The 26,980-nt window shown below is 39.9% G+C and overlaps 1 protein-coding gene across 1 annotated transcript; it reads left to right on the forward strand.

Moving 5' to 3' along the window:
• Nucleotides 1–3,891: 3,891 nt before the first annotated feature.
• On the forward strand, nucleotides 3,892–26,623 carry SERPINB12 (serpin family B member 12). The gene is given in 7 exon segments (XM_068562471.1): nucleotides 3,892–4,059; nucleotides 6,167–6,301; nucleotides 7,063–7,203; nucleotides 8,700–8,724; nucleotides 8,727–8,816; nucleotides 12,307–12,329; nucleotides 26,216–26,623. Coding segments are annotated over 7 exon segments (990 nt in total).
• Nucleotides 26,624–26,980: the final 357 nt, after the last annotated feature.

Consider the following 26,980-nt stretch of genomic DNA (forward strand, 5'->3'; position numbering starts at 1 on the left):
TATAGACATTGCCATTTTCAAATTAGTATGGATGTAAAGGGATTTTTTTGATAAAGACAAGAAAACTGAGCTTAAATTTCTTGATTTGAATTGATTTGATTTTTTTTTGTTGTAACAACATATCATAACATGACTCTTACTGACCGTCAAAGCTTATCATTAACGAATAAAAACAGTGTTAAGACGTTTTAAATGTTAAAAGTGTTATGTTTTTAAATTGTTTACTTGAATCCGTATTATTAGAATAACTACATTTTGATAAGCACTGTTTAAAAACATCTTCCTGAGTAATACACCTTTGTCTTTTCTACTTCATTTTATAAATTAATATCATACTCCTCTCCTTTCCTTAGACTCTCTGTCTGTAGCTGCTAAGATCGTAGTATCTGCTCTGCTAATAGAGCGTGGATTTCTCAAAGGCAGAGACTATGTCTTGTTCAGTTTAATCTTTTCTTAGGCAGTGACTAAGCCAGTGGGAGAACTTCATAAATGTTTGTTTATTGAATAACTAGGTGACTGTCAGATTTAGCCAGCTTCTAATTTAAAAACCCAAAAAAAAAAAACAAACCCAACCCTCAGAAGATGATTACCAGACAACATTTAATCAACTTATTCAATGTTCATGTTTTCCATATTTTAGAGTTTTGTATAAAGCCAGGAAGGATTTCCCTGTTCTAGATGCTTACACAGAGCCATACGATATTCACTGCAGCAGCTCTCAGGCGGTTCTTCTCTTACTATCCTTCTCAGCTCTCCCTTGGAAGGGGAGGGGGTGTGAAGCTACATTGTCTGTCTTGGAAGCTTAGAACCGGCCTCTGTGGTATAACCAGGTCATCACTCAGCGAACGTGAGACCATGATAGTAATTGGAGCCAGGTTAGGGAACTCACGCAAAGCTCACAAAGTTGTGTGCAGGTTCCGTGTTCTTTATGCGCAAATGGGCAGAGAGAATTTGGGGGAGGGGCACTCTGCAGTTCACAGAGTGAGTAAGGATAGTTCTAGAATGAGAAATGAGTGCAAAAAGCAGTATATGCAGCAGAGAACAGGGACGGGCGTGGTGAGGTCTTAGCTCTGCTTTTCTCTTGGCCAGTGTGTCACTGTGTACAAGTTACCTCGCCTCTGCTGGACTGTTTTTTTAGTCTTGAGAAGAAGGGAGTTGGCAAGCATGAACAATCCTGCTCTTTTTAAAGCAGGTAGGGTACTAATTGTTGAGGTCTGTGCATTGTCGTGCCAGAAAGAAACACCCTGCCACTCTGATGCCAGGGGCACATCTGCACCAGGGAACAAGGGTGAGGGTGTGCAAACAGCTGGGAGCAAAGCGCCGGGTGGGGATCATTCCGTCTTTTAATCCAAATCCCTTTTTTTCTTCAATATTGTATGTCTCAAGTCTTCTTTTCATAGCAGTGAATAAATAGCCAGAATGTCCATGGCCTTCTCCTCCTTTGATACCGAAGGTTTTGATCAAATATCAATCAACCTTGGTTGTACAGCCAAGGCTTTAAAAAAATATTAGGCTATCTTTTATCCAAAATTTTATGATTTCACAAAAGCCTGTGAAATCCCCTCAGCTTGAATATTTTTTAATTTATTTGATTTCTCTACTTCCTTAGTAGACTTGTTACTACATGGTTAATATGAGCTGTTGTTATAGACAGAATGTGTTGGAGGTGAAGATACTTTTCAACACACACAAGTGTATCTTCCTGAGGTGTGAGGCATTATTGAATTTCCAGATGCACCAGGACATACGTTTCTTGGAAAACGCCTACCTGAACCTAGTTTTAACAGCACAAAATGAGAAATATGGTTATGTACAAATTTGGCAAAAAAAAAAAAAAAAAGTGACATTAAACATGGACCGAAAGCAGGAATTCCCTGGTGGTCCAGTGGTTGGGACTCGGCACTTTCACTGTGGGGGCCTGGGTTCCATCCCCGGTCAGGGAACTAAGATCCCACAAGCCATGCGGTGTGGCCAAAAAAAAACCCCCAAAAAACAAAAAAATTGGACCAAAAGCTAAACAAGGGGAGAAAGTACCCATATGTAGCAGGCATGTGTTTGATCAGCCGATACTACACTGAGGGGCAACTAAGTAGAAATAGTAGATATAGTAGAAAGAGCACTTAATTTGGACCAAGTACAAGTGGGCTTTGATGCCTCACTTTTCTCATCTGTAAAAAGGGAGTGATAATATCTACCTTGCAGAGTAGGATTAAAGCTAACATATAAAAAATACATGTCTGGCACATTTTTAAAAAGTTACCCAATGTTATCTTTTTGAATCAGATTTTATAGACTAAAAAGGTCTATACTTAACTGGGAAGATGCTAAAGCCAGTGCATACCATTCAAGTCAATACACTATTTCTTAATGCTTACTATGTACCTTGTGTCTGGTGATAAAAACACAAATAAGAGGGCTTGCATTTCCATCTTGGAAAGTCACAATATCCATAGGCAAAAAGATGAAAGAAAGGACATCTCGTTTGAGAGGGCTAGGTCCAAGGTGAGAGCTACATAAGATTCTCTTGATGCTTCTGGAATAGATTATAGGTGGGGGGCAAGGAATCTGTCCTAAACAAGTCACTCTCTTGCTTGGGTTCGCTGTTCCCTGTGGTTCTACACTGTCAAGAGAAGGTGTTAAACCTAATGACTTGTAAACCTCCAACATCTTTCAAGGTTTATTATCTCTCGAACAACATCAATAACTGACTTCAGAGCCTCACAGCTTGCAGGTTGCATATGGAATGAGTCAAAAGGAGGCGAGACTGTTACAGAGGACATGGCCCAGGACAACTGGCTGGCCATATCCAAAGTCGTAGGACATGGAGGGGAGAGGACAGGCAAAGACTTAGAAGGAAGAGGTGGAATGACGATTCCTTGGTTAACTTGACCTTGGGGAAATGGTAGCCTTTGACTTTATTTACCTGAATAAAGGCAGTTCTACAACAAAGTGGGTAGAATTGTGCTTCTCAAAAGATATGTTTAAATCCTAATTCCCAGTACCTGTGAATGTGACCTTATTTAGAAATAGGGTCTTTGCAGATATAATCAAGTTAAGATGAGATCGTGGTAGATTAGGGTGGGCCTTAAACCAATGACGAGTGCCCTTATAAGAAAAAAGAAATTTGGACACACACACACACACTACACAGGGAAGAACACCATGTGAAGATGGAGGCAGAGATTAGACCGATGCCTCTCAAGCCAAGCACTGCTGCCAAGGGTGGCTGGGAGAGAAGCATGGAACAGATTTTTCCTGAGAGCCTCCAGAAAGAACCAATTCTGCCAACACCTTGATTTTGGATTTGTGGCCTCCAAAACTGTGGGGAAATCCATTTTTGTTGTTTAAGACTCCCAGTTTGTAATAATTTATTATGGCAGCCCTAGGAAACTGATTCACGCCACTAAATGAAAATAGATCTCGATCTGAATCAATATCACTATCAACATCTCTGTCTAAATACCAGAAGGATGGTGACCTTAGTATTCCAGTTTTTAATAACATATTGACTGATTGCATATGCTTGCATCTCAGGTATTTAAAATGAGAACTGGGGCTTCCCTGGTGGCGCAGTGGTTAAGAATCCGCCTGCCAATGCAGGGGACACGGGTTCGAGCCCTGGTCCGGGAAGATCCCACATGCCGCAGAGCAACGAAGCCCATGCACTACAACTACTGAGGCTGCACTCTAGAGCCCATGCTCCGCAACAAGAGAAGCCACTGCAATGAGAAGCCCGCGCGCAGCAACGAAGACCCAACGCAGCCAAAAATAAATAAATTTAAAAAAAATTAGAAAAAAATTAAAAATGAGAACTGTTTACCTACTGTGCTCTGATCATCATTTTCTCTCTCTCGTTCTGTTTCTTTGCTTTAGACTGTCATCAGATTCACAATGGACTCTCTCATTGCAGCAAATACCAAATTTTGCTTTGATCTTTTCTGAAAGCTCAGCAAAGATGATTATCATAAGAACATCTTCTTCTGTCCTCTGAGCCTCTCTGCTGCCCTTGGCATGGTCCGCGTGGGGGCCAGAAGTGACAGTGCACGTCAGATCGACCAGGTGCGGATCCAGTGGTCCAGGTCCACGCTCAGAGTCAGACCCCAATCCTTCGTTGGCAGGCCTGGCTGTCCACGGCGCCCTGGGCTTGCTGGGAGCCGGGTCCGCCCTGGAGCCTTCATTTATCTCCTTGCCCTGCTTCCTCTTCAATCCAACCATCCTTCCAGGCTCAGTTAAGCCTCCACCTCCTTTAGGACGCCCCCCCTCCCCCACCTCACCAGTCGGACAGCTGTTCTCATCATTGCTCTGTCTCTGCCTGCATGTCTGGTGTTTTTTTCTCTCTATAGTTATTGATACCAATATTGCCAGTAATTTTTAATATGTGCATGTGTTTTCTCTCTCACTCATTCCATTACATAAAAATGTGTTAAGCACCAGTTGTGCATCCAGCGGCTAAAGATCCTGGTGTCCTCCTTGACTTCTTTCTTTCTCTCTCACTTCACACCAACTTTGTGAGAAAGGCCTGTTGGCTTTTCTTTTGAAATATATCCAGGACTCTGGCACTTCCCACGACCTCCCTGAGGTCTGCCCCTTCTAACCTGGATACGCTTCCTAATGGGCGGCCCTGCTTCCACTGACAGTGTTCTCCACCCAGGTGCCAGAAAGATCCTTTAAACAGAAGTCAGATCCTGTTTCCCATCAACTCAAAACCCGGACTTCCCATTTCCCTAATGATAGAAGCCCAAGTCCTTTCAACGGCCCGTGAGAAGTGGGGATCTGAGTTCCAGATTACCTGGTGACTCTGTCTCTCCCTCCCCTCCCCTCACTCCAGCCACACTGCCCCCTCCTCCTCTCTTGGGAAATCCACACCCACTCCTGTTTTAGGGCCCGTGTTCCATTCCCTTTGCCTGTTGATGGTTCTTCCCCCAGGTAACTGATCTATAACTTACTTTCTCCTTCAGGACTTTGATCAGGGTTTACCTTCCCAGTGAGGTTTACTTTGATTTCTCAATCCAAGGCTGCATCCTGGCCCCCAACATTGTAAGATTCCTTCTTATCCTAGCTGCTTTCCCCACGTGGCATTTTCCACCTTCTAACATGCCACATGCAGTAATTAATTACTATGAAAAACGACATAGTTTTTCTATGCCTCCCCCACTAGAATGTAATCGCCCGGAGGGCAGGACTTTTTGTCCTAGAACAGAGCTTGGCTTATAGCGCGACCCAATACAAATTTGCAGAATGAATGAATGAAAGTGACAAGAACAACTCCCCAGTAAACCACAGGCTCCTGAGGCTGGTTTTACACTTCCCTGGATCTAGCCCAGAGAGCAGAAGTTAAGTATGAACACAGCCGTGGTCCTTAATATGGAGAAGTGAATTATTGGATTGAGGCAGAATGTGTTTAGGATCATTCTACTTTATTCATTTACTTTGATTTGATGTGTTATTCCATTAGCTAAACTTGACTAGACTGTGGTTGGCATCCTGCAGGCCAGGTTTCAGATGTAGGCACTTGGGTGTCACCTGCCAGTAGACCTAGCCTGAGTGGTGCCAGAGGCCCCCCCTTGTCTTCCATCTTTCTGCAAAGCTCTGGATAACTTGTCTTTTGCTTGATTGATTTGAAACTCTAGATCAGCACAGTCTAACACAAATATAATTTGAGCCACATATGTAATTAAAAATATTTTAGTAGCTATACTAAGGAAGTAAAAATAGGTGCGGCTAATGTTAATAATATATATTATTTAACCCAGTAGCTCCAAAATATTATCACATCAACATGTAATTAAGTTAAAACATTTAAATGAGATATTTTATGTTGTTTTTTTTTCATACTAAGTCTTCAAAATCCGATGTGTATTTTACACTCACAGTCAATTCAGGCTGGTTCATAGCCATGTGTGGCTCTGGCTGCCTTGATATTCTTTTAGTTTGGTTATATTCTTTCTTAAATGCAGTCCCAGGGGAGTAGCATTCCACTTACTTCCTCTCCATTCCACCTCACAGCCCTAGTCAAAGGAAACATGCACCTTTCTTTAAACTGTTGTTGAGTGTTTTGTTTGACTCTGTAATCATTGTCATTGCCACATGATAAAAATGTTTCTGAAGCTGTTCAGACTTCCTGCCATTTGTAGTGTCTGAAAGACCCCATACCATTCTCACGCAGGTAGTACACTTCAACGAAGCTTCCCGAAAGGAAAGCAAAGAACCGGGTCCCTGTCTGAAAGGAGAAAAACAAGAAGGGCGTGCTGACAGCTCTCTGGAAGGGCAGAAAGAAAGGACAGGGTCTCTGGCTCTGCAGGTGAGAGCCACCAAGAACTCCTGCCCCCCCTTACAAACATCTCCTCTGGGCTGTCCTATACTGGGTCATGGTTCTTAACCCCCAGCATTAGGTCCTGGCTGTCCTCAACAGCAATATCCATAGTAATAATCCCAAACGACCCACAATTCCTTTCTGATTATGCGTCTTATAACTGCTTGTCCGTAAGCTAGTTTCCTAAAGAGTATGATCTAGTATCTTCTGCTCAGGATAAAGAAACTTAGCTCATAGGCTCAGGACTCACCTACGTTTACAGGTCACGGGTCCCCAGGATGGAGCATGGTTGAGGATGAAGGGCCGTGAGAAGGGGGAGCAGTGACCCCTTACTCTCTCTCTCCACTTTTGCCTATTTTATTTCATGCTGAAATCTGTACTGACACACAAGGCTTTTATGGATTGTCTTATACCAGGAGCAGTAAAGGTATTCTCCAGGTTATATATCTATCCCTCGATGTTAGGAAGTTTAAAAAGAGGGTGGAGAGATTATCTCTTTCTTGAATCTTTTTGAATACAGAGAAAAACAAGGCACACTGATCTAAAATATAGTGTGCATTGGGGAGCCCCCAGATATATATTTCCTGAATGATCTTGATCCCAACGTGGGAGCCAGGATGGGGACCACGTCTCACCCTCCATCCATCCCTCTCTTCTTCTCAGCTTGCTCGCCCACGTGGTAACCAAGTGAAATGACAACCTGCTTTAACTCTTGTCGTAAGATCACGTTTTATTTCTTCTATTATTAGGCCAAGTCTTAAAAGGATGAGAGTGGACTGCTCAGGTGCTACTTCGGGCAGCTTCTTTCCAAATTAGTCAGGATCAAAGCTGATTACAGCCTGAGTATTGCCAACAGGCTTTAAGGAGAGCAGGAATTCCCAATCCGTCCGGTGAGTTAGGCATGACCGGTGATTAAAGCTACCATATAACTTACTACTTAAAAATCAGCGAGGAGCTGGATTACTCACCTGCTGTCTAGAACACAAACCTCTGACAGGAGGATGTGATGACGGGATGCCCAGGACCCACCTCTTTCTCTCCCACGCCTTCTGTTGCCCTCCTCCCAGTTTTCAACTTGAACACTTTAGAAGGTCCCCTGAGTGGAATAGGGCAGGGGAAAGAGGGTCACGTGACCCTCTTCGGAGCACGTTTGGGTTTGGTAACGGTGTTCTCTCTGACCTTGACAGTCTTTCCCAATCAAGGTGCCTGGTAGATGCACTTGATGTGGCTCCTCTTCCCGTTAGTCCCTCCCTCCCCTCTCAAGGCACTTCTCTAAAGTCGTCTTTTGTGCCACGATCAGGCCACCTGCCTATGAAATTGTACTCATTTAAGAAGACGAGCGGCGTAGCCGAAGGAGACTCCGTTTGGAGCCAAAAGACGCAAGTCTTGTCTCTGTGGCTAAAGGCTTTATACCTAGAGCAAGATGCCGCCGACCCTGGGCTTCAGTTTCCTCTCTCGCCACTAGAGGGAGCCACATACTTAGCAATAAGAGGGAGCCACATAGCATACTTAGCACATACTTAGCATACTTAGCATACACGAGGGGGCTTGACCAATGGCAAAGGTGGGATACAGAGGGTTAGGGCTGGCTTAGTGAGGGGCGGGGGAGGAGGGGGACGTCCCTGATGGTGGCCCGGTTCGAGCCCTGCTTGGGGAAATATCCCACATGCCACACCGCATGGCCAAAAAAAAAAGAAAAATGACGGGGGTAGCGTACTTTGACCAAAATTAGTATATTCTCTTAAAATGGAAACGAGATTTTATATGCTTTTTTTTTTTTTAAAACTAGCTTTATTGAAGTATAAATTCATATAACATACAACTCACTTATTAAAAATGCACACAGCAATGGTTTTGGTATATTACATTAAAATTTTTTAAAATCGTGGTAAAATATCTATAACATAAAAATTGTCATTTTAACCTTTTCTAAGTATACAGTTCAGTGGTATTAATTACATTCATGTTGTGTAATGATCACCCTATCTATTTCCAAAATTGTTCGTCACTGTAAATAGAAACTCTGTACCATTAAGCAGGGTTCTAATACTTAAAAAAATAAAGCATTTTACAGCGAAGTCTCTAAAGTTACTTGCTATTTGTCTTGTGATGTCTCCACAAATGGAACGTCCAAATCTGGTAAGAAAGGTTTGTGTCGTTTTAACGATGGACTGCTCCACGAATAAGCATTTTATACCCTAAATTATCACTACAGCCACTGAAATGTCTCTGGCTAATTAAGATTGGGGATACATAGAGACCACATGCACCCAGTGTAAATGACTAGACACTTCTTTCTCATTAGGCTTCTCATGACTGCCTCACTCCTAACTATTAGTGTAAGTATGATTTTATTTCACTATTTCCATTTATTCCAATTTATCAGGAATACTCAGATGGCGTGATTCAATTTTACACACGACGACTGAAAAGGTTGTTTTCCAGAAAGACACTGAAAAATCCAGGTAAGAGATTAACTTCTGGGTGGAATCTCAATCCCAAGGTAAGAAATAACCCAACACAATGGAGGTGGTATTGTTTTCCATTTAAAAGAAAAAAGTCAGCCCAGCTTTTCAGATTGTTAGTCTGTTGGGACCAGATGCTCACATGTGTGGATTGGGTCCAAAGCTTGTTTTGCACGTGTCACAGTTAAAATGCTTAGATGCTATGGTTTATTTCTGGTCCTTTGCTCCATCATGAAGGTGAGATGCCTTTCAGCCAAGCACAATGCCAGCAGGATGTCAACTATTTCCATTTTTTAAAAAGGGTCAGTAGAAAAATGGTGAAGATAATCTAGTTATTCAGAGGGAAATGGAAATAATAAAATCCTAATTCTTATCAACTTTTCACTACATTTATAGGTGTTTTCTTAGTGAAGGAATGATGGTGTTAAGTGGTGGAAATTTGAGTTCAACATAAATGGAATCATTTTTTAATATGAAACTGCCCTGTCTGCCCTTTCCTTGGGGGAGGCACCCAAACTCCAAAATTATTTCTCCTTACTTCTTCAACAGTGCACAAAAATTGCCCTTCCTTCAAGGTTCCATTCATTTGCCAAAAGGAAAACTGGTTCACTAAAAAAATTCATACCAAGGCATGAATATCTAGTTTCTTCTTAGTTAGTTACTTTCCCAGCATCCTTCAAGTGTAGTTAATGTCAGCATCATCTATTACTATGGGATTTGAGTGTAAATCTCCTTGAGGTGGAAGAGTCTTCTCATCTTAAGGCTGAGGCGTGCATTCAAGTACATGATGACATGGTATTTTGAGGTGGAAAAGGATGCATACTGAAGATGGACCATTGCCTGATAGCATGGGCTTTTCCAGTCTGCTGCAGGGCTGTGTTCTTGCAGAAGGAGCCCAGGGCTGGGCCAAGAGTGGGAAGGACCCTGGATTGATCTCAGCCAGTCTTGCTACTTTTTGGCTGTGTGACCTCACATCTCATGGGCTGTAGTTTATTCTTCTATAAAGAAGGGATAACAATACCTTATTTCTCATGGTTGATGTAAGATGGAATGAGAGAGGGCATGTGAAAGTCCCTACAAAATAGGATTTATATAATGGCTAGTACATATATATGCATTTTCGTTTATACGTAAGCATATTAAATCTGCTGTGATGAATGCTTGAGATAGGAAGTTTACACAGTAGTTTTTTTTCTCGAGGAGATTATAATAAAATCAGGTGGCAGGATCTACACTTTGAAAGATCAATCATGACATAAGAAGTCTGATGACAATTCGATCCACAGTGATATAATCAAGAAATTCTCTCAGTGACAGTGCCCTGAATTGGATCCCCCTTGGGGATGAGTAAGAGGGTCCTTCCCCCATCACTCCCACTCTCACCTCTACTTTCACTCCACCCAGGACTAGGGGTGGTTTAATTTTATTGGGTTCGTTCTTGAATGAGACATGCTCTAGCCTTGGGGATATTAAACTGCATTAAAGAAAATCTGGGAGTAACGGAAGATGGCGGAAGAGTAAGACGCGGAGATCACCTTCCTTCCCACAGATACAGTAGAAATACATCTACACGTGGAACTGCTCCTACAGAACACCCACTGAACGCTGGCAGAAAACATCCGACCTCCAAAAAGGCAAGAAACTCCCCCCGCACTTGGGTAGGGCAAAAGGAAAAAGAAATAACAGAGACAAAAGAATAAGGACGGCACCTGCACCAGTGGGAGGGAGCTGTGAAGGAGGAAAGATTTCCACGCACTAGGAAGCCCCTTCGTGGGCAGAGACTGCGGGTGGCAGAGGGGGGAAGCTTCGGAGCCACGGAGGAGAGCGCAGCCACAGGGGTGCGGAGGGCAAAGCGGAGAGGTTCCCGCACGGAGGAGCGGTGCCGACCAGCACTCTCCAGCCCGAGAGGCTTCTCTGCTCCCCCGCCGGGGCGGGCGGGGCTGGGAACTGAGGCTCGGGCTTCGGTCGGATCGCAGGGAGAGGACTGGGGCTGGCGGCGTGAACACAGCCTGAAGGGGTTAGTGCACCACAGCTAGCCGGGAGGGAGCCCGGGAAAAAGTCTGCAGCTGCTGAAGAGGCAAGAGACTTTTTCTTCCCTCTTTGTTTCCTGGTGCGCGAGGAGAGGGGATTCAGAGCGCCGCCTAAACGAACTCCGGAGAAGGGCGCGAGCCGCGGCGATCAGCGCGGACCCCAGAGATGGGTGTGAGACGCTGGGGCTGCTGCTGCCGCCTCCAAAAAGCCTGTGTGTGAGCACAGGTCACTCTCCACACCGCCCCTCCCGGGAGCTGGTGCAGCCCGCCACTGCCAGGGTCCCGTGATCCCCGGACAAATTCCCCGGGAGAACGCACTGCGCGCCTCAGGCTGGTGCAACGTCACGCCGGCCTCTGACGCCGCAGGCTCGCCCCGCCTCCTCTGTACCCCTCCCTCCCCACGGCCTGAGTGAGCCAGCGCCCCCGAAGCAGCGGCTCCTTTAACCCCGTTCTGTCTGGGCAGGGAATAGATGCCCTCAGGTGACCTACACGCAGAGGCGGGTCCAAATCCAAAGCTGAACCCCAGGAGCTGTGCGAACAGGGAAGAGAAGGGGAAATCTCTCCCAGCAGCCTCAGAAGCAGAGGATTAAAACTCCACAAACAACTTGATGTGCCTGCATCTGTTGAATACCTGAATAGACAACGAATCATCCCAAATTCAGGAGGTGGACTTTGGGAGCAGGATATATTAATTTTTCCCCTTTTCCTTTTTTTGGTGAGTGTATATGTATATGCTTCTGGGTGAGATTTTGTCTGTATAGCTTTGCTTTACAATAGCTTTATTTTACTTCACGATATTATAGCCTCTTTCTTTCTTTCTTTCTTTCTATTTTTTCTCCCTTTTACTCTGAGCCGTGTGGACGAAAGGCTCTTGGTGCTCCAGCCAGGCATCAGGGCCGTGCCTCTGAGGTGGGAGAGCCAACTTCAGGACACTGGTCCACAAGAGACCTCCCAGCTCCACGTAATACCAAACGGCAAAAATCTCTCAGAGATCTCCATCTCAACATCAAGACCCAGCATCACTCAATGACCAGCAAGCTACAGTGCTGAACACCCTATGCCAAACAACTAGCAAGACAGGAACACAGCCCCATCCATTGGCAGAGAGGCTGCCTAAAATCATAATAAGGCCACAGACACCCCAAAATACACCACCAGACGTGGATGTGCCCACCAGAAAGACGAGATCCAGCCTCATCCACCAGAGCTCAGGCACTAGTTCCCTCCACCAGGAAGCCTACACAACCCACTGAACCAACCTTAGCCACTGGGGACAGATACCAAAAACAACGGGAACTACGAACCTGCAGTCTGTGAAAAGGAGACCCCAAACACAGTAAGATAAGCAAAATGAGACGACAGAAAAACACACAGCAGATGAAGGAGCAGGGTCAAAGCACACTAGACTTAACAAATGAAGAGGAAATAGGTAGTCTACCTGAAAAAGGATTCAGAATAATGATAGTAAGGATGATCCAAAATCTTGGAAATAGAATAGACAAAATGCAAGAAACATTTAACAAGGACGTAGAAGAACTAAAGAGGAACCAAGCAATGATGAAAAACACAATAAATGAAATTAAAAATACTCTACATGGGATCAATAGCAGAATAACTGAGGCAGAAGAAAGGATAAGTGACCTGGAAGATAAAATGGTGGAAATAACTACTACAGAGCAGGATAAAGAAAAAAGAATGAAAAGAACTGAGGACAGTCTCAGAGACCTCTGGGACAACATTAAACACACCAACATTCGAATTATAGGGGTCCCAGAAGAAGAAGAGAAAAAGAAAGGGACTGAGAAAATATTTGAAGAGATTATAGTTGAAAACTTCCCTAATATGGGAAAGAAAATAGTTAATCAAGTCCTGGAAGCACAGAGAGTCCCATACAGGATAAACCCAAGGAGAAACACGCCAAGACACATATTAATCAAACTGTCAAAAGTTAAATATAAGGAAAACATATTAAAGGCAGCAAGGGAAAAACAACAAATAACACACAAGGGAATCCCCATAAGGTTAACATCTGATCTTTCAGCAGAAACTCTGCAAGCCAGAAGGGAGTGGCAGGATATACTTAAAGTGATGAAGGAGAAAAACCTACAACCAAGATTACTCTACCCAGCAAGGATCTCATTCAGATTCGATGGAGAAATTAAAACCTTTACAGACAAGCAAAAGCTGAGAGAGTTCAGCACCACCAAACCAGCTTTACAACAAATGCTAAAGGAACGTCTCTGGGCTAGAAACACAAGAGAAGGAAAACACCTACAATAACAAACCCAAAACATTTAAGAAAATGGGAATAGGAACATACATATCGATAATTACCTTGAATGTAAATAGATTAAATGTTCCCACCAAAAGACACAGGCTGGCTGAATGGATACAAAAACAAGACCCATATATATGCTGTCTACAAGAGACCCACTTCAGACCTAGAGACACATACAGACTGAAAGTGAGGGGATGGAAAAAGATATTCCATGCAAATGGAAATCAAAAGAAAGCTGGAGTAGCAATTCTCATATCAGACAAAATAGACTTTAAAATAAAGACTATTACAAGAGACAAAGAAGGACACTATATAATGATCAAGGGATCGATCCAAGAGGAAGCTATAACAATTGTAAATATTTATGCACCCAACATAGGAGCACCTCAATACATAAGGCAAATACTAACAGCCATAAAAGGGGAAATCGACAGCAACACAATCATAGTAGGGGACTTTAACACCCCACTTTCACCAATGGACAGATCATCCAAAATGAAAATAAATAAGGAAACACAAGCTTTAAATGATACATTAAACAAGATGGACTTAATTGATATTTATAGGACATTCCACCCAAAAACAACAGAATACACATTTTTCTCAAGTGCTCATGGAACATTCTCCAGGATAGATCATATCTTGGGTCACAAATCAAGCCTTGGTAAATTTAAGAAAATTGAAATTGTATCAAGTATCTTTTCCGACCACAACGCTATGAGACTAGATATCAATTACAGGAAAAGATCTGTAAAAAATACAAACACATGGAGGCTACACAATACACTACTTAATAACGAAGTGATTACTGAAGAAATCAAAGGGGAAATCAAAAAATACCTAGAAACAAATGACAATGGAGATACGACGACCCAAAACCTATGGGACGCAGCAAAAGCAGTGCTAAGAGGGAAGTTTATAGCAATACAAGCCTACCTCAAGAAACAGGAAACATCTCGAATAAACAACCTAACGTTGCACCTAAAGCAATTAGCGAAAGAAGAACAAAAAACCCTAAAGCCAGCAGAAGGAAAGAAATTATAAAGATCAGGTCAGAAATAAATGAAAAAGAAATGAAGGAAACAATAGCAAAAATCAATGAAACTAAAAGCTGGTTCTTTGAGAAGATAAACAAAATTGATAAACCATTAGCCAGACTCATCAAGAGAAAAAGGGAGAAGACTCAGATCAATAGAATTAGAAATGAAAAAGGAGAAGTAACCACTGACATTGCAGAAATACAAAAGATCATGAGAGATTACTACAAGCAACTCTATGCCAATAAAATGGACAACCTGGAAGAAATGGACAGATTCTTAGAAATGCACAAACTGCCGAGACTGAACCAGGAAGAAATAGAAAATATGAACAGACCAATCACAAGCACTGAAATTGAAACTGTGATTAAAAACCTTCCAACAAACAAAAGCCCAGGACCAGATGGCTTCACAGGTGAATTCTATCAAACATTTAGAGAAGAGCTAACACCTATCCTTCTCAAACTCTTCCAAAACATTGCAGAGGGAGGAACACTCCCAAAGTCATTCTGTGAGGCCACCATCACCCTGATGCCAAAACCAGACAAAGATGTCACAAAGAAAGAAAACTACAGGCCAATATCACTGATGAACATAGATGCAAAAATCCTCAACAAAATACTAGCAAACAGAATCCAACAGCACATTAAAAGGATCATACACCATGATCAAGCGGGGTTTATCCCAGGAATGCAAGGATTCTTCAATATACGCAAATCAATCAATGTGATACACCATATTAACAAATTGAAGGAGAAAAACCATATGATCATCTCAATAGGTGCAGAGAAAGCTTTCGACAAAATTCAACACCCATTTATGATAAAAGCCCTGCAGAAAGTAGGCATAGAGGGAACTTTCCTCAACATAATAAAGGCCATATATGACAAACCCCCAGCCAACATTGTCCTCAATGGTGAAAAACTGAAACCATTTCCACTAAGATCAGGAACAAGACAAGATTGCCCACTCTCACCACTATTATTCAACATAGTTTTGGAAGTGTTAGCCACAGCAATCAGAGAAGACAAAGAAATAAAAGGAATCCAAATCGGAAAAGAAGAAGTAAAGCTGTCACTATTTGCAGATGACATGATACTATACATAGAGAATCCTAAAGATGCTACCAGAAAACTCCTAGAGCTAATCAATGAATTTGGTAAAGTAGCAGGATACAAAATAAATGCACAGAAATCTCTTGCATTTCTATACACTAATGACGAAAAATCTGAAAGTGAAATTAAGAAAACACTCCCATTTACCATTGCAACAAAAGGAATAAAATATCTAGGAATAAACCTACCTAAGGAGACAAAAGACCTGTATGCAGAAAATTATAAGACACTGATGAAAGAAATTAAAGATGATACAAATAGATGGAGAGATATACCATGTTCCTGGATTGGAAGAATCAACATTGTGAAAATGACTCTACTACCCAAAGCAATCTACAGATTCAATGCAATCCCTATCAAACTACCACTGGCATTTTTCACAGAACTAGAACAAAAAATTTCACAATTTGTATGGAAACACAAAAGACCCCGAATAGCCAAAGCAATCTTGAGAACGAAAAATGGAGCTGGGGGAATCAGGCTCCCTGACTTCAGACTATATTACAAAGCTACAGTAATCAAGACAGTTTGGTACTGGCACAAAAACAGAAATATAGATCAATGGAACAGGATAGAAAGCCCAGAGATAAACCCACACACATATGGTCACCTTATCTTTGATAAAGGAGGCAAGCATATACAGTGGAGAAAAGACAGCCTCTTCAATAAGTGGTGCTGGGAAAATTGGACAGCTACATGTAAAAGTATGAAATTAGAACACTCCCTGACACCATGCACAAAAATAAACTCAAAATGGATTAAAGACCTAAGTGTAAGGGCAGACACTATCAAACTCTTAGAGGAAAACATAGGCAGAACACTCTATGACATAAATCACAGCAAGATTCTTTTTGACCCAGCTCCCAGAGAAATGGAAATAAGAACACAAATAAACAAATGGGACCTAATGAAACTTAAAAGCTTTTGCACAGCAAAGGAAACCATAAACAAGACCAAAAGACAACCCTCAGAATGGGAGAAAATATTTGCAAATGAAGCAACTGACAAAGGATTAATCTCCAAGATTTACAAGCAGCTCGTGCAGCTCAATAACAAAAAAACCAACAACCCAATCCAAAAATGGGCAGAAGACCTAAATAGACATTTCTCCAAAGAAGATATACAGATGGCCTACAGACACATGAAAGAATGCTCAACATCATTAATCATTAGAGAAATGCAAATCAAAACTACAATGAGATATCATCTCACACCGGTCAGAATGGCCATCATCAAAGAATCTAGAAACAATAAATGCTGGAGAGGGTGTGGAGGAAAGGGAACACTCTTGCACTGTTGGTGGGAATGTAAATTGATACAGCCACTATGGAGAACAGTATGGAGGTTCCTGAAAAAACTACAAATAGAGCTACCATACGACCCAGCAATCCCACTACTGGGCATATACCCTGAGAAAACCATAGGTCAAAAAGAGTCATGTACCAAAATGTTCATTGCAGCTCTATTTACAATAGCCAGGACATGGAAGCAACCTAAATGTCCATCGACAGATGAATGGATAAAGAAGATGTGGCACATATATACAATGGAATATTACTCAGCCATAAAAAGAAATGAAATGGAGGTATTTGTAATGAGGTGGATGGAGTTAGAGTCTGTCATACAGAGTGAAGTAAGTCAGAAAGAGAAAAACAAATACAGTATGCTAACACATATATACGGAATCTAAGGAAAAAAAAAAAAAAAGGCCATGAAGAACCTAGTGGCAAGACGGGAATAAAGACACAGACCTACTAGAGAATGGACTTGAGGATATGGGGAGGGGGTGGGGTGAGAGGTGACAGGGTAAGAGAGTGTCATGGACATATATACACTACCAAATGTAAAATAGATAACTAGTGTGAAGCAGCCGCATAGCACAGGGAGATCAGCTCGGTGCTTTGTGACCACCTAGAGGGGTGGGATGGGGAGGGTGGGAGGGAGGGAGATGCAAGAGGGAAGAGAAATGGGAACATATTGTATAACTGATTCACTTTGTTATAAAGCAGAAGTTAACACACCATTTTAAGGCAATTATACTTCAATAAAGATGTTAAAAAAAAAAAAAAAAAAGAAGTTAGTGAGGTAATATCAGCAAGATGCTGCAGAAAAATAACTTAATCCTGTACCTAGCTATCATTCAAAGGTAACAGGCAAAATAAAGACATTTTCAGACATAAAAAAAAAAAAAAAAAAAAAAGAGTGGCCAGTGGGGGTGGAGAACTCAAAGAGCAGGATGAGTATGAGGCAGGCAGCCATTGTGGCGGCAGGATTGGGCACTTCACTAGGAGCAGACGGGCAGGTGTGCATCTTTCTGCCCCTGCCTTGTGCTACACCACAGAGTGACAGAGGTCTCTGCCTCCAGGCTGGAGCAAGTAAGTGTGTCTGGGCATAGAGGCAACCCAGTGCCGCCAGAAGGCTGTCCATATTGAAGAGGAGGACAAGTTCCCACTCAGGGGTTATGAGCTCCTAGTACCCTTGCCTGGAAGCCCACGCAACCTCTCCCGCTCCTAAGTTGCCAAAGCAAATTGTGGTAGCCGCAAAAACGCGTTCGTAGACGGTCTAATGAGGAGTCTCAAGTAGAGAGACAAGCATATAACCGAGATCACCAAATGGTTGGGGGAAATAACCACTTGAAAGAAAAACAACCTCAAAAGAGTTAATCGGTCGAACAAGAGACATCAAAAAATACGAAATAAGAACAGGGGATTATTAAAATACTCATTTAGGGTTCCTGGAAATAAACGTCGTTATTACAAAAGGTCAGTAAATTGACTGAGGAACACAGCTGAAAAGTCAGTTGGCAGATTTGATCCGTGGAATTCTACAAAACTATAGAGTAAAAAGATAAAGAGAGAAAGTACTTTGTTAAGAGCCCTGCAAGGTAGTTGAAGAAATTTCAGCATTTATCAGTGAGCATTTCAGGAACAGAGAGAGCTGAGGGGAGAATGTACTCAAAGATCATCAGAAAAGAAAATGTAGAGAATTAAAAGCAAATTCATGCAGGCTGAAAGGGCCCATTGAGAACTTATGCTTCCACACTGTGGCAGAATTATGGAAGATCAAGGAAAAAAGTAAGTGTTCCAGAAGCACTGTGAGTTAGAAGAAATATAATTCATAAAATGGAACAGGAATCAGATTGAGTTTAGGATTCTCTTTGTCTCTGCCAGAAGACAGAGCAGTACTTTTAGGTTCTGAGAGAAAAAAAATTATGAAACGAAAATATGTACCAGTAGAAACTGTTATTCAAGCGTGATAGTAAAGGCATGACTAGGGACCCTAAGTTTAGTACCTGCAAACTTTAGCCTAAAAGAATATCTGCTCTACTCCAAAAAAATTTAAAAGATGAATTGGAGAAGAAAATGTGGGATATGAGGAGTGATGCCAACAAAGGAACAAAAAAAGAATAAAACATTATTTAAGCCTAAATTAGAATTGACAAATTAAGATTCAGATGATCTCAACATGAGAGGTGGGAGATGGTGGGATGAGGAGTGAGGAGGGAACTAGAGGCATAGGAATAAAACCTCTTGTTATAGTTCAGGGGACGGTGGGGAGAATAGATGATCCCTACATGTTAATAGGGAATTACGTTCAGTATTTGTGTTAAACCTAAGGATGACCAGTTGCAGAAGTAGGATAGGCTGCATAACTGCCAAAACATGAGGTGGCAAAAAGAATGAAAAACACTTGATCAACTCAAAGAAATGTGAAAAAAGAAGAAAAGACAAGAAAGCATGGCAATACATAAAACAAGATGGCAAATAAGTCCAAATATGACTAGTCCCAAGAAATGTGAATGAGTTAAATTGGACAGTAAAGACATACTGAATTAAAAATACAAAGATTTATTTATAGACTATTTATAGGAGACAATAATAACAATAATAAGATTAAAATAAAGGTAGAGAAAAAGAGATACTAGAGAAATATTAACAGGAGGGAAGTGAGAATAGGAACAATATCAGATAAAAACCTAATCAAAGTCTAAAACAATAATAGGGATTAAAGATAAATGTTTCACTTTGATAAAAGATGCCATTTATCAAAAACAAAAAATGATATCACTTAAGAGTATAATTTCTAAATACAAATAGATACAAATAAAGGAAGAAATTGAAAAATCAACAAAAATAGTGAATAACTTTAATACATTTTTTTCTACATAGCAATTCAAGTAGGAAAAAAAAGCTACTCACAGGAAAATGTAAAACTTTTAATGCACTTATTAGAAAACAAGAAACCATTAAAACACTAATTAAGATTTTCCCCCCAGAAATTTGAAAAGAGAACAATATACTTAAGCCCCTGTAAAGGTGAAAAGAGTGAAAATAAAGGCAGAGATTTAAAAAAATGGAAGACAAAAGCTTAAAAAAGGAATTCGAGGTATGATAAAAAGAAAGACTATAAAGACATTAACGAACAATCTAGGAATAAGGAGTGACATGTTATTTTGGGTTTGTGAAGGTTTATCTTTAGAGGAAATTCCTAGGAGCAAAATTGCTGGGACAAAATGCTATTATTGCCTATGTGACTTTGTTAGCTATTGCTGAATTCACAGCATAACGGCTATACCATAGCACTCCAATTAGCAATGTGTGTAGGTGCTTGTTTCCTTATAAACATGCCCACAGAATGCTGTAAAACCTTTGGATTTTTGCCAAACAGATAGACAAGAAAAGATATATTAGTATAGATTTAATTTGGGTATCTCTTGTTTTGAATGAACTTGAGCTTGTTATCATATGTTAAGTCTTTTTTTATCTTTTCCTGTGTAATATCTATTCATATTTTTTGACTGTATTTATGTAGGTTTTTTTCCCCTTGATGTTGTCAACTTAAAAAAAAAAAGCACAACGTGAGGGTTGTGAGTTAAGTTTCATCTGGGGCAAAATGAGGACTGTAGCCTGGGAGACAGCAACTCAGATAGCTCTGAGAAACGGCTCCAAAGAGGCAGGGGTGAAGGCCAGTATATACGTGATTTTGGTGAAGGCAGCCCATATTTTTTGCAGAAGGTTTCTGCTAGTCATGAGGAGCAGTCATCACCATGAAGGATTTTAGTGTTTTTCTGGAAATGAGGAGATACAAGAATTGGGCTCATAAAATTGGCTCCTGAAAATATCTAACTATCTGAAGACCTGTTCTGCCAGTTTTTCCCAGAGCACAGAGTGCCTCATTTCTGCTCTCCACCCTGAAGGTCAGCAGCTGCAGCAGCATATGATTTAATCCTCGTAGAGGTAGATGGCAAGTGCCCATGGCGAGTGCCAATTTGTAGCTGACAATGTTTAAGAGCTCCTTATGAGTTAGGAAAATTAACTCTTCATGTTAGAATTAGCAAAAACTTTTTCTTGGGTTGTCATTTCTCTTTGACATTACTTATCGTATCTATTTTTCCTTTGGCCAAAAAAAAAAAAAACCCAAAAACCAAATTAAAATTTTTTCATAAGCTGAATTGATCAATCTTTTCCTTCATTGCTTCAGGCTTGCCCCACATCCAGGTTGTAAAAGAATTTACCCATTTTTCCCCCCCATTACCTATAAGATTTCAGTTTAAAAAATTTAGATGTCTGGTCCAAATGGAATTTGTTCTGGCGTAGGAGGTGAAGTATGGATCCAATTTTTATCTTTTTCCAAATGGCTATCCAGTTGTTCCAATACCAGAATTTGAGGTACCACATTTATTAGACATTAAATTTCTGTATGTGCTTCCTTCTTTTTATGAACTTTTTGCCCTGTTCCATTGGTCTGTCTACCCATGTGCCAGCATCACAATATTTTAATTATAGAGATTTTATTGCTTTCCTTTTCAAAGTTTTTCTACGTATTCTTATTTGCTTATTTTTTCATATGAACTTTAGAATCGTTTTGTCTTGCTGTTTACTATTTTTTCTCTTTTGAATTTTTCCTTATGTTATTTAGGAAAGTTTGTATTTTTTTGTTTTAGATGTTGCTTTTTATCATTACATAATGACATTACACTTTTTAACTTGCTTAGGTTTTTATTATTTTTAAATGATATCTTCTGACTCTCATCTATTACCGGGGCAATAATCAATGGACTTATTTGACCTTCTCACTTTTTTCTAGCATCTTCTCCCACATTTTGAGTCGTGTTATTTCTGCTTTGATGGAACATATGAAACTTAGAGTATTTACATGTTACTTTTCCACCCTTATCCCCGAATTTGCTTTAGTCCTAGAGCTACAATAAAATATATTCATGCTTACTACTACCAGCTTTTTGCTGAATTTTCCCCAATCATTTTCTGTTTTTGGATGAAGCTTATCCTCTGGTAAACATCTCAAGAAGGGCTAACAAATATAATATTCTTGAAACCCTTGACTGTTTAACACTGTTTCCCTATGGTCTTCTTTAAAAAATTAATTTATTTATTTTTAATTGGGTTGTAGTTGTTTACAACGTTGTGTTAGTTTCTGCTGTACAGCAAAGTGAATCAGTCATACGTATACATATATCCCCTCTTTTCTGAATTTCCTTCCCATTTAGGTCACCACAGAGCACTGAGTAGAGTTCCCAGTGCTATACAGCAGGTTCTCATTAGTTATCTATTTTATACATATTAGTGTATATATGTCAATCCCAATCTCCCAATTCATCCCACCCCCCCTTTCCCTCCTTGGTGTCCACATGCTTGTTCTCTACCTCTGTGTCTCTATTTCTGCCTTGCAAACAGGTCCATCTGTACCATTTTTCTAGACTGTAGAGACGTGGATGGACCTAGAGACTGTCAAACAGAGTGACGTAAGTCAGAAAGAGAAAAACAAATATCGTATAATCTCTATGGTCTTGATTCATAAAAGGGAACTTGCTGGGATATAAGATTTTTGGCTTGGATTTACTTTGAGTTTCTTTAAATATTGTTCCACTGATTTGTATGTTGCTCTCAAATCTGATGTCAACCTGATTTTCTTTACTTTATAACGAGTTGATTCACACCACCACCCCCCCTCCCCCCGGACCCTGCACACCCTCGGGAGATGGATGTTAAAGACTAATCCTTTTTCTAAAATACGCCTTAGACTTGGTTGTTCAGGGTCAATTTCCCAGGTACACTGTAGGCCCTTTCAATATGTAGATTCAGGATTTATTTTAATTTGGAACGCTTTCTTGGATGATAGTTCTAAATATTATTTCTCCTCCACTGTTTTATTTTTGTGTTTAGAGACTATACATATTTAGACTTGCTTGGTTTCTATTTCTAACCCAATCTCTCTGTTCCTTTGACTCCTTCTTTACTTTGTTTTCCTGCTCTAGGCTATTTTTATTTCTCTTCTCTATGTTCCTTATTGTACTTTCTCCTATAGACGACTTGTTATTTCATCTGATTACTGAGATGATTTTATTTCTATACTTTCTTGGGTTCAGACAGATCTCCTGACACATCTTCCTTTTTGTTATTGTTGCTGTTGATTTCTATTCTGAGTTTTTGACATGATGATTTGTAGCATTCATCGTGTTTACAATTGCTTTACAAATGATATTTATTTTGTAAGGTAGCTTTATGTTGTAGCTTTTTTTTTTTTGCCTCGTGGTTGATTTCTTGGAGAATATTTTCATCAGCTGAAAAGTTTTTGATTTTCACTCTTTTCTTCTTAAAGTAGTTTTACATATTTGTTGAGCACCTTTTTCTGTTCATATTAAAATGTGTAGGATTTTGGACTAAAAATGACAGGTAACTTTGCAAAGGCAATTTGGGTTCCTCACTGTTTTTTGGTTCAAGGGTGCCCTCTTCAGTTGGTTAAGTTCAGCTTTTAAAACAAATGGTGCCTTATTGCTAGACTTGTTGATCTGAGCTATGTGCACAGAGATTTGAAATTATTCTGAGGAACGGTTTCCACCAGAGGAATAAACATTGGTAAAGAGAGACCAAGCCATTATTCAGAGACTTTATGATCATTTTTTTATGGAAAATCTAAGTGAATTAGCTGACAATTTACCTAATAAGAAAGTTCTTTAAGATGTTCAGCTAGATATCCAAAATTAAAAACAAAACAAAAAAACCCAGTAATAACTATTGGCAAGTTCAATGTTTTATTTAATTCATAAAACTCAATTCTATTTGAGATTTTTCTTATTACTTATTTGTTTATTTTTAGTATGCATCTCCCTAATAGAATGTGAATTTAATGATAGAAGGGATCTTTTATGTTTTATTCATTGATGTACATCAGTACCAAAACCAGTATGTGTCACAGAGAAGATGCTCAAAAATATGTGTTGAATAAATGAATGAATGGAAAAACCAAAGAGCTTCTTCACAAGCATATCAAAACAATAAATATCTATGAATAAATCTAACAAGAAATGTGTTTTTGTGATGAATAACACAATATGGAAATATTATTTTTAATATTTTATATAAAAATATAGCTCAATGAATTATCAAAAAGTGAACATCCATTAAACCACCACTCAGGTAAAGAAACAAAATATTATTATCACCTAATCCCTCCTTGTGTCTCTTTCCAATGATTATTTCCTTCATCCTCCTTAAAATATAACTAGTATGTTGACTTGTATCACCATAATTTAGTTTTGCCTTCTTTGGAACTTTATCTATGTAGAATCAGAGTATGTATTCTTTTGCATTTGGATTTTCTTGTTTAATGCTGTTGGTGAAATTCATCCATTTGTTATCTGCAGCTTTATTTCATTCATTGTCATTGCTATGCAGTATTTCAGTATGTGAATGTACCATCCTTTCTTTATATGGTTGTACATGCCTCTTGGTACCCGTGAGCACATACTTCCGTTGGGTGTACACCTGAGGTGGAATTGCTGGTCATAGGGTATGTGTATATTTAACTTTAATAATGTTTTTTGAATAATGAAAGCTTTTAACTTTTATGTAGCCAATTTATTAATCTTTACCATTAATGTAAATACTTTTGTTGTGTTTCATGTAGTTCCGCAATTCACTTAGAATTGATGTTTTGTATATGGTATGAGGCAGTTGTTAAGACTTATTTTTACCCCATACGATCATCCAGCTGACTCAGCATCATTTATTGAAAACTCAGCTCTTTCCCCACTGCTCTGCAGCAACTTTTTTTAAAAAAGTCAAGTGTGCACATATAAGTAGACACTTTTCTGGGCCTTTGTTCTGGCCTACCCTTTGCCAAAACAACACTTAATTATTTAATGGCAAGTCTTGCCATCTGATAGAACAGGTCTTACCTCCTCCTCCTTCAGGAATATTTTGCCTATTCTTGGTCCTCTGCTATTTCATATAAATTTGGAATCAGCTGGTCAATTTTTTGAAAATGAAACCTCTTGGGATTTCATTTGAGATTGTAATAATCCATTTTGGAAGAACTGACATCTTTAGAATACTGAGTCTTCCAAACCATGAATAAAATACATCCTGCTATTTGCTTAGATCTTCTTAATGTTCCTATATTACGTTTGATCTTTTTCTACATACAGGCTAGCACATCTTTCATTTTTAATAAGTTTGAGATGCTTTTTGATATTCTTTTAAATTGTACATTTAAGAAATTTTCAATTTCTAACTGTATGTTGCTAGTACATTAAAATATTTGATTTTTTGGACTACTGACCATGCATTCAGCAATTTTGCTAAACTCACTTTTTAATTCTTATAAAGTATGTGTTGATTCCTTTGTGAATGATAATTTTGTTTTTTCATTTTGAGTGTCTTGAAACTTAATTAACTAATGAATTAATCAATCAATTGCCTTATTGCACTTGCTAGGATCTTTGGTTCAGTTTTGAATGGAAATAGTAAGAGTGGGCATACTTGTTCTGTTTTTGATCACAAACAGAACGCTGGTTTTCTCTCTCTCTCTTTCTGCATTTCTTTCTACGTATAAACTCCAGTGAAGAACATGTAAGATAAGCATGTTTCTTGCTCAATATGTAAAGATGCCAATGTCTGCTGCATTTACGTGCCAGTTCTGAAGAGTCCCCATCTAAATTCCCAGAGGGTTTTTCGTAGGCCTTTCCCCATTTTCAAATCAACTCAGTCATACCTGGCCCACTGGAGAAAATACTCCCACGACATCCTACTCTTTTTTTAAAATTTTATTTATTTATTTATTTATTTATTATTATTATTATTCTTTTGGCTGTGTTGGGTCTTCGTTTCTGTGCGAGGGCTTTCTCTAGTTGTGGCAAGTGGGGGCCACTCTTCATCGCGGTGCGTGGGCCTCTCACTGCGGAGCACAGGCTCCAGACGCGCAGGCTCAGTAGTTGTGGCTCACGGGCCCAGTTGCTCCGCGGCATGTGGGATCTTCCCAGACCAGGGCTCGAACCCGTGTCCCCTGCATTGGCAGGTGGATTCTCAACCACTGTGCCACCAGGGAAGCCCCATCCTTCTCTTTACACCAATCCATTATTTCACCAAGGCTTCAATATCTTCATCTGCTCACATCATATGCCAGTCAACCCGAGCAGCCATCGAAAGCTCACTAGCCGTTTAAGGGCTCAGAGCAGCAAGATATTTAGGAGAGAGAGATATGCAATGGTGTGGAAAAGTTTACATTAAAACAAGAAAAATGGATATTCAATGTGATTGCAACTGTATAATATAGATTATATTATGTATTAATATAATATAAATTATATCATAATATTATAGTTATATATAATTTATATACAATAGTATAGAAATTATATATAATACATATGTAGACAAAGATTAGAGGGGAATAGTCAAAAATGAAATAATATATATCGATAGAGTAAGAAATGACTTATTTCTCACCTTTAAAAATTCATTTAATGCTACTGAGTTTTCATACATACACAGATAATTTAAATAGAGAAATATAAGACAAGTGCCTGGTATATAAAGATAACAGCTGAGTGAATGAAATTTCTATTTTCTTTTGTTACTCAAACTAATGATTTCTGACTGATATACATTAGCGTTACCCTGTTTCAAATTTTTATTGATAATCATGCCATTTTCCCCTCCTTTTTTTTCTTAATAGATTATAGATAAAATAACTCCCAAGTAATTAATAGAATGGACTAGCCCAGGGCATATGGAAGAAAGGCATATGAACTTGCACTTGCCGCGCTTTGCAGTGGAGGCTAGTTGCGACCTGGAGGCCGTCCTGACAGCCATGGGGATGGAGGACGCCTTCAGCGAGCAGAAAGCTGACTATGATGCGGGAACGTCCTCACGCTCCGGGTCGCATGCCCACAAGTTCCTGCACAGGCCCTTCTTGGTGGTAACCGAGGAAGGTTCGGAGGCTGCAGCTGCCACCAGTGTGGGCTTAGCTGTCACATCTGCGCCAGATTATGAAAATTTTCACTGCAATCACCCTTTCCTGTTCCTCATCAGGCACAATGAGTCCAACAGTGTCCTCTTCTTTGGCCGATTTTCTTCTCCTTAGGACAGTCAGTGCCCTGGCAGAAAACAACCACTACCACCGGTGTTAGAGCATTAATAAAATTACGGAAATAGACCATTCTTTTAAAAATCCTTTTACTTGAATTCCAAGTTTACCATCAAAATCAATGATTAATGACTGTAATAGTGTGTGTATTTATAATTTTCCTTGCAACTGAAATGTTCTTTTGTTTGTGACACGCATATAGTAAGTCAAATCAAGGCTCCCTAGTACTCTTCCATTGATTTCTTCTGAAAGTAAATCAGTGTCTTGTAGTTTTGTGCACTAATGGAGAGAAACAGTCTCTTCAACAAAGGCTATGGGCTCGTGATTTTGAGACTCCCACCAGTTCTAATATTT

This window comes from Eschrichtius robustus, chromosome 14, assembly GCF_028021215.1.
Source record: "Eschrichtius robustus isolate mEscRob2 chromosome 14, mEscRob2.pri, whole genome shotgun sequence".
Lineage (NCBI taxonomy): Eukaryota > Metazoa > Chordata > Mammalia > Artiodactyla > Eschrichtiidae > Eschrichtius > Eschrichtius robustus.